The 14829-nt window shown below is 40.6% G+C and overlaps 1 protein-coding gene across 1 annotated transcript in view; it reads right to left on the bottom strand.

The window, feature by feature from the left end:
* Window positions 1-14829, bottom strand: part of LOC118002846 (neuronal PAS domain-containing protein 3-like) — an 835118-nt gene that overhangs the window by 114838 nt on the left and 705451 nt on the right. Inside the window, exon 6 of the mRNA XM_034993451.1 lies at window positions 6510-6684. Within this exon, the coding sequence (XP_034849342.1) occupies window positions 6510-6684 (175 nt within the window). The remainder of the gene's footprint in view (window positions 1-6509; window positions 6685-14829) is intronic.

Below are 14829 nucleotides of genomic sequence, written 5' to 3' on the forward strand. Positions count from 1 at the left end.
TTACCTGACTTTTCTTGAGCTCCCTCAGGCAAGATCTTAGAAGTTTAAGGCTGCTTTGAAATGTCCTCATCACGCACAGACAAGCTCACTGAAGTGAGCTCACACCAATTAAGGTGATGTGTGCCTAGGCCTTGAATGCCAGAAGAGAGCTCTGGAAAATATGGATTCCCTTCTGTGGCAGTTCCAGATGCTCTTGCTTAGCATAGCTGGGGATAAAAGTGACATTTAGAAATAGTCTTCTTTCTGCAGGAGAAAAATAGTACTGCCTCAGGGTAGTGTTTTTTGAGGCACAAAAAGCACTCTGAGTTTGACAAGGCAGTCTCTGGAATAGCACTGACTTGTTTTTAGCATAGATGCGTCATCTTCATTCAGGAGTGGCAAAAGATAATATTTATTTCGTTTCAAAATAATGATGAAATAGCTAAGGGAAATAATTTTGCGTATATATTTTTTGGTATAAAGCTGAGTTTATGCATAAATGATGATCTCTTTGGGTTATGAAAAGATTAGTTTTTGTTAGGCTGCTTTCTGACTAGACTTGACACATATGTGCGCACGTGGGTATTAAGAGGGGGCAGGCCAATGTTGGGTAATCGTGAACTCGTCTGGATCATTGCTACAGTAGAGATGCATTTTATATTCAATCCATCGGAGATAACTGTGGTACGTTATCTGGTGGATTTATCTTTGCTTATGTTGTATGAATATGGAAAGGAATTAGTGTGTGTTTACAGTTTGATAAACATTCAACATAAATTATACATTTTAATTTCATTTATTAGTTGGGGACCATGGAAAGCAGAAATTTCATTGCAGACAAACTGCCATTCAGATGGAAGGATTAGCAGTTTCCTGAAAAGGTACACTAATTGTTAAGAACAAAATTCATTTCCATCTCAAGTGAGTCACTGTGTGGTTCGTGGTTACATGGTTTGTAGTTAGAGTTTTAGAAAGGCAGAGGGCGAGTGCAGCTCACCCTAGTGCCTAGAGTTCGTATTTTATACTTCCGGTGGAGCCAACATTGCCATCAAGAGTAAATCTAGTGCTAAGCAACGTCTTACAGTAGACAACTTGAATGTTGTCATTACCATGCACAGTCTCAAGCTCTGTTGATGTCTAAAAGAACTTGGTCTGATCTTTGAGCATTAGCATGCAGAGCAGTCTCCACGATATTATCTTACCATATAATGACTCCAAAAATCTCACAGAGATTAATGGTGATAACATAATTCCAGAAAGTTGCCACTCTATATGTAGAAATATATTGGCAATAAAAACCAGTCACTGTGTGCCTTTCCCCAGTAGGGGATCTCTCACTTTTCTTTGATTTTTAAAGGCTTCAGATCAATAACTGGAGTGACATTATTAACAGCTCCCTCAACACCTTGGCCAGCGCTAATATTAAATCCATTACACCTTCTGTTTGACATTTGCAGTACAGCGGAGAGGGCTGTAGATACAGTCACGTTGTCTGGGGACCGAGGTTGGATGTGGGGTTAGTAAGATGGTTTCCCTTGCCTGACTTCTAAATTCAGTTCATTGATAGGAAACTTGAACCAAAAAAAAAAAAAAAAAAAAATCAAAGAACATCCCCCACCCCCACCAACCCTATACTAGATGGTAAGTCATTCACCCTTAAAGGTACAAGTGTATCTCAGCAGTTTTTGAAACAAAATAATGATCTGATCCTCAGATAAATTTTTAAATTCTTTATTGTTATTCCTAAACATTTGTGCATCTAATTATATCACTTATTATGGAACTGGCTAATGAATTCAGAGGAACTGCGTTCCTGTAGAATCAAGTGCTGATCAAGTTTACCACGGCACACACGCGTAAGTAGAAAATGCAGATTATTAGCATTCAGACAAGGACTCTACTGCTTCAATTTTGCTTGTCGTTAAAATATTCAGGACATAGAGTGGGCATAATAGCATTAAGATCATACTATACAGTGATTATCTTCACCGCCCCCCGCCCGTAACAGGGCAGGTCTGTCTGAAACTTTAGACGGAGCACGATAACCTCTATTTTAGACAATCAATGGTGAGCCATGCTGCTGTAGTTATTCTTGACCAAAAGTACTGTCTCATACATTTTGCTCAGTTGTCTAAATCCTGGTGCAGTATTGATTTCTCTCTCTATGAGCTCGTACCCATTCAATAAGCTGCAAGAACCTCTTGTCCTGGCTGAGTTCCCTCTGAAGCAGGACCCAGGTGTGTGACTCCTGCCAGTGCTCCTACAGTTGGGACTTGATTGTTAGCTAGTGGGAAACAAACCACTGGAGTGGCTCAGTCAGTTAAGCGTCTGCCTTCGGCTCAGGTCATGATCTCAGGGTCCTGGGATCGAGCCCCACATCGTGCTCCCTGCTCTGCGGGAAGCCTGCTTCTCCCTCTCCCACTCCCCCTGCTCGTGTTCCCTCTCTTGCTTTGTCTCTCTCTGTCAAATAAATAAAATCTTAAAGTGAGAAACATGACAGGGAAAGCTGCTTGTGAGGTTAAGTGGAAAGGCAGAAGCCTGTATGTTATGATCTTATTTCAGACAAACAGACAATGACCCCCCCTCCCAATACTACATACATATATATAAGTATGTATATGTTCCTATATATATAGGAACAGAAAATCTGGAAGGATAGGCATAGAGTATATACATATGAACAGTGGTCATTTGGGGGTAGTGGGATGTTTGGTGGTCTTTATTCTTTGTTTTCTGCATTCTCTAAAGTTTTCACAATAAGAATGAATTAATTTTAGAATTAGAAATAAAAAAGGAGTAAAGCCCAATTTTATGACCTGACCTAAGGAATATCAGGAGATTTTTAAAGTTCCTCCAGGATTTCTTAAAAGAGCTGCTATTTTATTTATTAAGCATTTAAAGATGCAGCACTGAAATTTATTAAGAGAAGAGGATAGCACTCATAATCCTGAGATTACAGAATCATTAAGAGTAATGAAAAGATATATGCAGATCTAGAAAAAGAAAAGGGACCACCAGACATCCCGTTCGAGAGGTTCTGCGCTCCCCCTGGTGTGGGAGCCTGCAGGACAGCACAATCTCTTCCAAAATGGTTAGAATCTCCATAGACACTCTAGAACTTTATAACTTTACAAACAAGGCCACCCATGTATTTTTCTTCTGCCTGCTTTAAGATTTCTCTAAAAGAAATACAGCAGTATTTACTAAACTATGAATAACTAGGCATATGTGTAAAAGATTTATTTGGATTTTCAACAGTCAAGAGATTCCCTGCTTCCCCCCCCCCCCCCCCCCATCTATCTTGAGACTGGTTCAAGATAAGATGATCACAGGGCTGGCAGTTCAGAGAAAGAGAATTCCTATTATGGCACAGTATCGCTGCCTCTTAGGCTGGTTTAGTCACTTATTTCCTTTTATTATAATGCCAAATGTTATTTAGATTTCAGTCATTTAGTAATGCTACACTGAACACATCAGGGCTTCTGAAAAAGTCCATACCTCCATTTTCATAATCACCACATACTGATATCCCCTTTCCAACAAAATTACACTACTATTTAAAAAAGAATCTGTGTTTCATCAGAGTTTAAAAGATTATGTTGCAATGAACAAGTCCTCAAAAATGTCTCCTCGTATTATTAAGAATTAGGAAATCTTGTTAAAATTCTTTCAGCCTTTAAGAAACATAAGCAGCTTTGGGATGTAGTGCTTGTCATGAACTTTTTAGGTAATTCCCTTGGAGCAGTGATATGCATTAGTGAAGATATTTAGTTAAAGGTAGCACCCTACACTGCTTTTCAGTATTTAAAGCAGTCAATCTAATTGCCTTTTAAGCCTAAGACTGAAAATAACTAATGCTATAGAATTTTAAGGCAGAGTAAGTTTCACATTTTGTAATGGTAAGAGCTATACTCTTCATCAAGGAAGAGAAACCCTTATGCCACTGTTGCTAATAAGCCCCAGTGGCTAAGAAATGTAGAAAGCAGAATTTTCAATTTTACTAGTTATGATGGCTCCAGGAAGGCTGGGAGGGCAGGGGAAAGAAACTCAAGTAAATTGTCAACCATACTTCAATACTGAATGACAGAGTAGCTTTAAAGGAGATACGCCATTCTCCTCACAGTGTGCCTAGAACTGTTTTATGCATCCTGGAGCCTCCTGGAAGGCACGGGATTGATCAGAGTTCTTATAATCAATCTTAACCAGTTTGATTTTGACTCTAGCTTACCATATCCCAGCAGAACTGGTTTACAGGCTGTGGATTTTTTTCTCCCGATCAAAGTCTTTTCCAAGTGACAAGTTACCCTTAACATGTGTTTGGGGAGAGATCAAGCTCAACGGTGTGATCTGGTCACCGAGAGAGGAGACGGTCCCTCTGCTTTGTACTAGTCCGAATACATCCAGAGGGCTGCATGGGAGTTCTCAGAACCATATTCTTAGAGGGTCACTAACAAACTGAGGAACGGCTGGCGGTCTCAGGAACATGCCATTGAATAATGGTTGTCAGATGAAGGGCTGTTTGACCTGCAAAGGAGAAGGAAGGCAGGAGGGAGGGAGAATTTGGTATATCTGACTTCATGTATTTGAGAGGCTAGGATGGAGAGGAAGGAGTAGAGCTGAAATAAGATCCCAGAGGACAGACCTGGGATCAGTGAGGAGACATTGCAGCAAACTTAGATTTTGGCTCCATATTCAGAGAACTTTTCTCTCAGAGCTGTTCGCCAATGGAACAGGCAGCCTTGAGGTTTCTGAACTTCCCATTGGGGTGGTTCTGCTGGAAGGTTAGCTGTGGGCTTTGACATAGAGGGTTGGCTTCCCTGGTCGAAGGTTGGAGATCATCTACACTTGAGAGTTTGTGAGTCAGGGAAACAATGAGGGTTTTATAAACTTGAATTCTTATACATTGAGTGTTGAGGAGTATGAGCAATCCAGGTTCCCTAATCCAGGAAAGAGTAAAAACTATTTTCATGTGCTGTTTCTCAAATCTGCCCAGATATGAATATTTTCATGATGAAATGCAGTTTCAACGATCTCACTGACATCTATTCAGCGAAGTCAGTGAGCAACAGAAGACAAGACTTCCCCGGGAACAAAATTATTTTCATTTTTAAATGGTAAAGAGTAGTCTTAAATACTCTCTCTTCTCATGCCTGGTGCTCACTGGAGAAAGATGCTCACCAATGTTGCAGAATTATGCCCTAGAAGCTGCAGTTAACTTACACGAGGAAACATGAATTGGTTTTAGATGGAATTAAAATATTTCCAAAAAGGCAAATATGTTTTTTTTTTTTCGCATCTGTGTGAGCAAACATACTGTGATTATTTTTAAGCAGGCCAAATTTAAGTATTTTCTTAGGATCATTTTAGTATTAATCTTAAGGCAGGTTTTTTCCACTTTTCTTTCTATAAAATGAGTTTGTGTTGCAAATCTGTTTTAAAACAACATGTCAAGTAAAGTACAAGCATCTTTAAGGAGTGCAAAAATAATTTCCCAAGTAAGCAAATAAAACTTTGCACTTCAAATCAGGCCCTGATTCATTAAAAATCTTAAACTTCTCATGAGAAAAATTAACATTTAAACCACTGCTGCTTGGCCAAGCACTCCACCACACAAGAATATGAAATATCTCCTCTAAAAAAGTACAAAAAGGACAAAACCACAAATGTGGAACTTCAATTAATTTAAAGCCCCAATCAGCAAAGAATAAATCCTTCGCAGATCTAATTACCAGCGCTCTCGGAAGACCCAGGCCGACCAGCCAATCTTCCCCGTGTTTGAACAGCTTGATGAACTAGGGGACTGATGGATATCAAGTCATTTTGTTTAATTTATAAATGGATTTTCCCCTAATACTTAAATTATCATCAGTACAACACAATGAAAATGGGAACATTCTGAATGCAAAGTCTATAAGAATCCTGGAAGGAATCCCAATGAGGAATGTCACCTCTGTTCATTCCTCTATACAATTGATCTAATTAAATACTGAGGGTGGAAAGGCAGTTTAAAATGTAGCCATTTCTGTTTTCTTTTTAGCCTTAATTTATCTGTTCACATCTTTCAAGTACCTTCTGATGCTTACAAAAAAAGAAAAAGAAAAAAAAGAAACCAAGATTTCTGCAAGTCCCTAATATTTTTAATTATCTACAAGCTAATAGTCAAGAAGCCTTTATCATAGATTTTGGTGAATAATAAATAAATGCATTGCATTTAGCCACAGTAACAATACAAAGAAGAGGGCTTTCCAAATCTGAACCTTTTCCCTCTAGTAATTTGAAAGAGGAACTAAAAGAACTAGTACCTTCTCTATGTATTGTTCAACTGAAATTAGATCTCTGGATTATACTTATTAAAATGTCTCCTTATTTTCAAATCTCTTCCTTATTTAATTACTGCACGGGACAGAAAGCTGCATGGAATTGTTAAATACCATTAGACCTATTTATAGTCTCTTCACACTGGCAACTCGAGTGCAGTCATTGGCAAAGGTCCTGCCCACCATCCCACATGTTGGGATTGCAATTCCCACCTGGCTCAGGGGTCTCCGACTGTGAGGAGGACGATGCGGAGCTGGCTCCGTCCTCAGCAGTGCCCTGCGAGAGGAGACCCCGCCCGGGCGGGAGCTTCATGCCCAGCTGCTCTGCCATCTCCACGTGGTCCCCCGGGTGGACATAGTCAAAGACGCTACTGCCTGTCAGCTCCACCTAGAGGGGGAAGAGAAAGGGTGGGAGAGAAAGGTGTCAACGGCTCTTCTGTTCTCAAATTCAGCACCCCTGTGACTCAGATCTGGAGCAGAAAAGGAAACAGATGCAGACCCCAGCAACAATCCTAGTTCTGAGTCTTTATCCTTAAATGCTGAAGGATTCTTCGAGGTGAAAGATTTGTGTGTGTGTGTGTGTGGGGGGGTACGTATTTATTTAGCAATTGTTTAGCCCAGTTTTTTTTCTCATATATCGTTGTTTGCATAAAGCCAAAACACTCTGTGAAATGTGGAGGAGCCTGCCCGGCGTTCAGCTGTTTTGTCCATGCATCATCAAATACTCGCATGTTTCGTGTCAACCGGATGACTGACTGAATTCTATGGTTTTCTTATTGAGAAGTTTGGGCTTTGTATAGAAACAGCCGGAGATAGCGGGGAGTATTTTCCTTAGAATACACCAAATTCCAAGATGTGTATTTACACATATCAGCTTATTTCTATGTAAATTTAGGCGAAAGAAGTGCTGCTTACAAATATATGCAAAGGCATAATGTTTTCATTAAATATTACTCATTAGCTCGGTAATCATATGGAGAATTTTCCATGCAGAAGAGGTCAGCTGGGGTCTGAACCAGCCTTTTTTTTTTCTGCTAGTATCAGCTTGTTTTGCCTTCAATCTAATAAGATACATGGTACAAATCTCCTTGAGGGCCTGAAAAAAATGTTTTATTTGGTATACTCTTTGTATCAGGCGGATTCTAAAGGTAGAGAGTGAATATCAAGTATCAGAAGAGGGTCAGCCTGCAGTGAAGGCAGGCCTATTTCTAGGCTGTCAGGCAAGGCCCCTGTCTAGGGTGCCTGCTGTCTAAGGGACTGGCCTTATCTCTGTGCTCTTCTGATGGTATAATTCTTACCTTCTTCCAAGAAGAGCAATAACGCTCCTAAAATAATGCGGGGTTCAAGGTACTACGACCGGGACAGGTGTGTCAACAACAGAAAAAGAAAAAGCTCTTTCCCAGGTCCCTGATGGGTGGGAGTTTCATGGTCTCAGGCCAGCTCTGATGTACCCCAGTGCCAGAAGTTCAGACTATCAGAAGTTTCTTGCTGGATGTTTACCTAGCACTCCTTCCTACCTCCTCTCCCTTTCCTGCGTAATGTGCAGCATCCCTCCAAATTCCACCTGAGAGCCTGCACTCGTTTGCTTCCAAGAAGGAAGCCTGGCAGTGGGCGAACTGTCACAGAGAGCATAATACCCAGAGCAATTATTATCCCCAGAACTCCAAGTCCCAGTAAAATGATCACATCTACTCCCAGACACCATTTGATTAAAATCGTAACAGGCTACACATCTTCAACATCTATCAATTAACAGAGGGAGAGCCAGAAAAATGGGAGGCTAAATTCAGTTTGGTTAATAGCTATTCCTGAAAAAGGCTCGCATAACTTTTACCGAAAATGAGGTACTTTCTCTTTGCTATTAAATTACACTCTCCTACCGTATTACCCGACTACTGACTCTATCATTTTACAATAACTATTTCCTCCATTTGATATTGTTACAGAGCGTAAATCAGGATTCATAAGTGATCAGTTCCTACCCTCTGGGAGGGAGGGATTACATGGAAATAATCCCTTTAATGTGCGCCTTGCCTCTAAGCATTTCACACAGCAATAAATGGGTAAACTGACTTTGAGCAATTAAGAAATTAAATGAAACTAATAAAATGTGTGTTTTAATATTTCTTGATGGTTATTTTGTTTGGGGATTAGTGAATATGAGAAAGTCACTGGCATTCTGCAGCGGGTCCAATGGCAGCACTTTAATATTGTTGTCACTTCTCTCCGAGTCTTCCTTTAATACTGCAATGTGCCTTTTGGCACAGACTACAGATTGTGATAAGATGACAACACAGGTGGGAGATTAATAGATTTTTTAGGGGTGCTGGCTATTGAATATTCATGTAAGCCAGTCTTAACGGCGGCGAGGAGGAGTAGGCCCCTGTCTCCACAGCCTGCTTGGCTCGCTTATGCAGGCATTTCCTTTCCATCATATAATGGCCCAAGTATACACATCTAGAGCAAAACTGAGGCCACATCACATCCCCCCCAATGCCCTCAAGGGATCTTCCACCAGGTACCCCAGAGTCTAATAGTGGACAGAAAGGCTGACACTGAGAATTTGATTCTACCACGGTCTTTCTGCGTGTGCTATACTCAAGGTCACACGGCAGAGGGGAAGGCACGAACTACTTGGGGTCGTAACTTGGCTTGGAGATCAGAATGTTTTCCTCCTCTGCTGTGTGACCTTGTGCCATTCACTTAACCTCCCTGGGCTGGGCAGTACGGCTGCTCTGTGTGACTCGGGGCGGGCGGGGGGCACCCTCCATGGGAACGGTGTAAGGCAGTGGCCCGAGAGCTGAGCTGAAAACAAGACTTTCTCTACCTGCCTCAGAGCCTGGTTTTGAAAATCTAGTGAAACCATACAGAGGAAATCACTTTTTAAGAAAGAAGCAACACGATGCTTGCTGCATCCGCCAAACAGTGTTTGGTGGATGAGAATGGGTGACCCCCAGACATGCACACTCCTACATAACTACGGTGAGGGTTTGGGTGGTGGCTTTGGGACGTGGCTTTGATCAGAGGGTGTGGCAGGCGTGATGCACGCTTTGAGCCCCAACTACACCAGGAACACTCCGGGGGGCTATCCACTGCTGTGTATGAGTACTTTCCATACTTTTCTTGGATTAATTCTCATAACACACACTCTTTTGAACTGTTCTGATGCCCTCTTCTACAGGAGAACTTGAATAGAAGTGGCTAACAGTGGAGGTAGCATTTGGTTCAAAGTCTGCCTTGTCATCCTACCGCTTCTTGGAGAACACGTCTGCAGTCAGGGAGGCGGAGCGAGCAGGGACCTCTGAGCTCCTCCACCCTTGGGCTTCACTTTTATTCAGGAAAGAACTCTGAGCACCAGGGTGGAAGGAGGGTGAGGGCAGGCAGCCCGCCCAACGCCAGGCCTGAGGATGCTTGGCCCTCATCTCTCAGGCCAAAAAAGGGCACGAAAGCAGGTATACTAAAGGGAGATAGACATGGGGATGGACAAAAGTCTCTGAGCCCAGGGTCCTCCTCCTCTTCTTCCTCACTTTTTACATTTGTCTAGCACTTTCAACATTCCTCGCACTGCTTTTCACTTCACTTTCTTAGATTTTAGAGCTGGGAGAGACCTTAAAAACCATCCACGAACGCCCTCTTATTTAATAGGTGAGAAGTTAAAAGTGCTTGTTCAAATTTACCCAGCTGCTTGCTGGTAGAAGTAGGGCTATCAGCCCAGTTGGCAAACTCTCAGTTAACCACTTTTCTTACCCCTTGTCTGATTTTTCTCTCTTAGGAAGACTGTTTAGAATTCACCTGCCACTAAATTCTGCACCTCAAAGTACACTGCAGGAACCAAGAATGGGGATCTTTCACTTGATGAACAGACATGACTTCATGCTACCTTGAAATAGGAAAAATAAACAGAGCTCCAATCCAATGTTACCAAGTCTTCCAAAACTTGCCTGATAAGAACTAGGACTAGTGTCTCCTACACAGTAGGTCTATCACAAGTGTTTGCTGAGTGCATAAAAGATAGATATTTAGACCTAAAAAGAATTTTGCTTTATCTGTGCTTGATTTGGACAAGTTTAGGTTGGTTCTTTTATATTATTCCTGGCATTATTATTATTTTTTTTCTTTTTGAGAGAGAGAGAGAGAGAGAGAGAGAGAGCACGAGCAGGGGGGAGGGGTAGAGGAAGAAGGAGAAGCAGACTCCCTGCTGAGCAGGGAGCTGGATGGGGGACTCAATCCTAGGACCCTGGGATCATGACCTGAGCCAACGGCAGATGCTTAACAACTGAGCCACCCAGGCACCCCTCATGGCATTATTATTATAACATTATTTGTCCTGTAAAATGAGTTACAATATAGCACCATGACTTATTTCCCCAATAAGTATTTGTTGAATGCATGGAGACCTCGACCTTCTATAAAAGCCAACTGCAGGGAAAGAAAAGGTTTTAAGGCACTCTTTAATACGGCCATCTTTTGTAACCCCCTCTCTGCAATCTACGGCAGAACTGTGGCTAGTTGGTTATCAAAATGTTCACAGAATTTCATAAAAATTATTTCCTAACCATCCCTTCAAATTAACAGAACTTTGGAGAAATTTCATTTTATGTTGATTAGGATCTACATAATGGAAAGGTATATAGCCTTTCTCCACTTAATACTGTGTTCTTCTGATTGGTGCAAGCTGGATGGTAAGGCAAATATAAGACCCTCTTCATTTTATAGTAAGTCCAATCACCTTATGTGGTGCTAAAAAAACCCAAACATGTTGTGTTTATTTTCATTCTGCCTCATCGTTCTGATATAGAACCTTTCTTTCTTCTTGTTCTACTAATTTATACATGTATTGTATACAGACCCATGGGACTTCGAGTTGTCTCTCCAACATTGCTCCCTGGATCTCCCTCTACTCCCGTGACACGGAGAGAAATTACTCTCTCACATTGCTTAGTGTATTGGAAAACTGCTGAGAATGTACAGGGGCAGGAGACAGGCAATGAGTAATAAGCAGTCATTTAGTCTAAACTCCTTTCTCCCTGTGCTCCCCACTCAGGCTACCTACCACAGATTCCTCCAGAACAGACTGTAGCCACGAGTGCCATCTGCATAGTCAAGCTAAACCATGGCTTTCCCCGACTTTAATTCACATTCTGTTAGCTTGCATGCAATTTGCACACTAGACACAGTTGATTTGGTAACTCTGAAGTTTCCCAGGAAAAAAAAATGTAAATATATTATACAGTGGTTTGAGTTGACTTTTCCATGTAGGGTCACTGTACCCTGCTGGTAGATAGGATGGGGGACTAATTTGTCTTTTCATACATCAAGCAAGCATGTCAATAGCCTTTGCTTGGCCCCCTGGGGTGAGCAAATACTTTTTAACTACAGCAACGTAACACTGCAACTCATTGCATCCAGTGCTCCTTCGATTGAGATGGTTAGGTACAAATGAGGAACAGGCAGCAATGTTGTCAGTCCTCTCCACACTGGAGCAACTTGAGAAAGATACTTTTATAAAGAAAGATCATAAGGCCTATTTCTTTAATGCATTGTTCATTTTGATCACACAAAAAATATCATTCAAAAGCTGCCATTTAAGGTATAATTTCCTAAGTCTTTTATAGGATTTTGTTTGTTTGTTTGTTTTTGAGGGCATTGAGATTGCGGGAGGACTTGGAGGCACTGTGGGTTCAGCCCTTTTCCCAGAGTCCTTTGCAGCTGGGCCCTGCTCCTACAGGGATGCCAGTCATATTGTGATAGAAGGTCAGACCTGAGAGAGGACGATGTTAGTGGCAAGCCGTTTGGAAGACGAACTCCCAGGTTAGGCTTTCAGATCCACTGTTAAGACCCTGGTTAGAAAATCCTGACCCAGGATAAGATGGAAATTCTATCTCAGCATGGCAGGTTAGGATTTGTAGTTTTTTTGGGGTCACGTTTATATTATTGAGGGATAATAAAGTGATAAAAGAATAAAATATAATAAGATGTGATCGCTTGATTAGCATAGGTTTTCTTTGGATTTACTGGTATCTTAATGCCATCTTCATAACTTCCTACATATTGCAGAACTCTACTGAATATTTATGAACTGTTTTGACAGAAACTTGATGTTCTTTACTGCTCTGTCTCATTCTATGTATTTGCTGACTTATCTGAAGAAAAACGCATAAAAGCATTGGGTCTGTTACAGAAATACATGTATAAATTAGTAGAACAAGAAGAAAGAAAGGTTCTATATCAGAACGATGAGGCAGAATGAAAAATCCTTTCAATGTCATCAAATAAGAAAATGAATCCAACTCTCTTCTCACAGCTATGTTAACAGAGCCTTCCCTTAGAAGAATTTGAGCTAAAAGATACCATATCATGTGTTTATCTTCAGAAATAAACATTTCAACTCCTTTGGGAATCAGTGAGGCCAAGTACTTCTCTGTTGGTGTATTTTTGTATACTTTTCTAGAACCCTTGGAGTGCCCGACTTGAGAATGTGCAACCACAGTATCCAAAGAGAATATTGCATAACCAGTTCTGAACTTTGATTAAGAAGTGCCAGAAGATAATTCCAGTGGATTTCCTAGTTCTCGGAGAAGAAAAAGAAAAAAGCTGTAGGAGAAATGGAACACAAGAGGAAACAAAGAACAGATTGCAGATACTGCTTTGAATTTAGGCATAGTTCTATGGAACACTACGCTGCTTTTATGACTATCATTCCCAATAGCTGAATTGATCAAGGATGCTGAATGTTAAATATTCAGAAGTGTTAGCTGGATCATTACTCAGACTACAATTGAGCATATTTGAATACTTCTAGAAATAGCCTGGGTATAAAAGAAATCGGGACTTCGAAGTCTCCCCCATTTTTTTTCTGCTTAAGAAATAAGTTATATACTGTATTTCATTTTTTCTTGTGGTCCTATAGTTCTGGTATTTCTCCATCACCCCGTATTATGAAGGCAGTGGTTTTAAAATAGTTTTGATATGTCAATATCCTTTTCCTTTCATTAAGAGACACTGGTTGAAAGAAGAACCTAGAGAATGCTGTAATACTGAAGGGATATTACATCACAGGAATGAGCCCAAGGATTTGTGAAAGTGACTAAATCAAGAAATTTTTTTTTTAAAGATTTTATTTATTTATTTGAGAGAGAGAGAATGAGAGAGAGAGAACACCTGAGAGGGGATAGGGTCAGAGGACGAAGCAGACTCCCTGCCGAGCAGGAAGCCCGATGCGGGACTCGATCCAGGGACTCCAGGATCATGACCTGAGCCGAGGGCAGTCGTTCAACCAACTGAGCCACCCAGGTGCCCCTAAATCAAGAAATTTTAAAACCTCGCTTTATAAGGTTCCTATAGTTTTAAACTGTCTGTAGAGCAGAAAAGGCTCTATAGTGCTGGGAAGGAAAAAAGGATTTTTTAGTATTTATCACAGTGCTGGGAAGGAAAAAAGGATGCAATTGGAGGTTACAACATAGTCAAAAGTGAAATGATGCCAAGAAAGATGAAGAATCTTAAAAAGAAACTGAAGTCAAACTCTCTTCTCTGAAGATCAAACAAACAGTAAGATGTCGCTTTCAAAGCTTGATTACCTTGGTAGTAAGGAAACCAATCAACATAAAATACTTGATATTGGCATAGTTAATCCATTATCCTCAAATTTTACATGGTTCAATATTTGTCATTTAAATCTAGATACACATTGAGATGCATGTTATGCATAGCCAGACTTCAGTATCAATATATCTTCATTCTTGTTTAATTGTTTTTGTTATTCTAACAGTGAATTTTGTCCTTCTTCTTTGGTCATGTGAATAAGAAAAAGTAGAAAATGCTTATAAGTTAAGATTGAAATCGAAATTTTGCCCTAATTCTAAACAGCCCTTTTATTTTCAAGAAAGGTAAATGGATAAGGACAACACTAGTCATTATGGAGTTGCCTTTTCCATTTGTGTTTTGAAAGTTAACACATGATTATTTTATTCTAGTCCTAGAGAAACAATGTGGCTTATGTGACTAAAACTCTGGATATGTTTCATGCGTACAAATAATAGAGTTAATCATACCTGATTGTTTTCAAAGGGGCTACTCTATGACCGAAGCCCTCACCAGGAGCTAAGTCCCAATGTTTAAGTGATGCTGTTGGGAGAAGAACAAGAATGACAAAAAACAAAAACAAAAACAAAACAAAACTAGAAAGGTTTAAGAAAGAGAATTTGTCTGTAGACCTCAAGAGAGCGTCATGTTTAAGAGAAAGCAAAACAAAAGGAGGAGCTTGTTCCACTGACATCTTGGTTTCCCTGATTTAGGTCATGCCATAGCTGCTATCTTTGCATCCACCAGCTCTCCTCCTCCAGGTCACTGTGAGGGGTCTTGAAAAATCTCATCCAAGAAGATCACAAGGTATACAAAAACATTTTAGCCATTGCAGGAAGTGGGTGTCAAGTTAACCTGGAGTTTATAACCCAACGAAGAGAACAAGAAGGAATAAAACGCTCTGTGCTGTGATCAATTAATGACCCTTCCCGAACACTTCCTATTGACATGT

Source organism: Mirounga leonina, unplaced genomic scaffold, assembly GCF_011800145.1.
Source record: "Mirounga leonina isolate KUSES-001 unplaced genomic scaffold, KU_Mleo_1.0 Mir_83, whole genome shotgun sequence".
NCBI lineage: Eukaryota > Metazoa > Chordata > Mammalia > Carnivora > Phocidae > Mirounga > Mirounga leonina.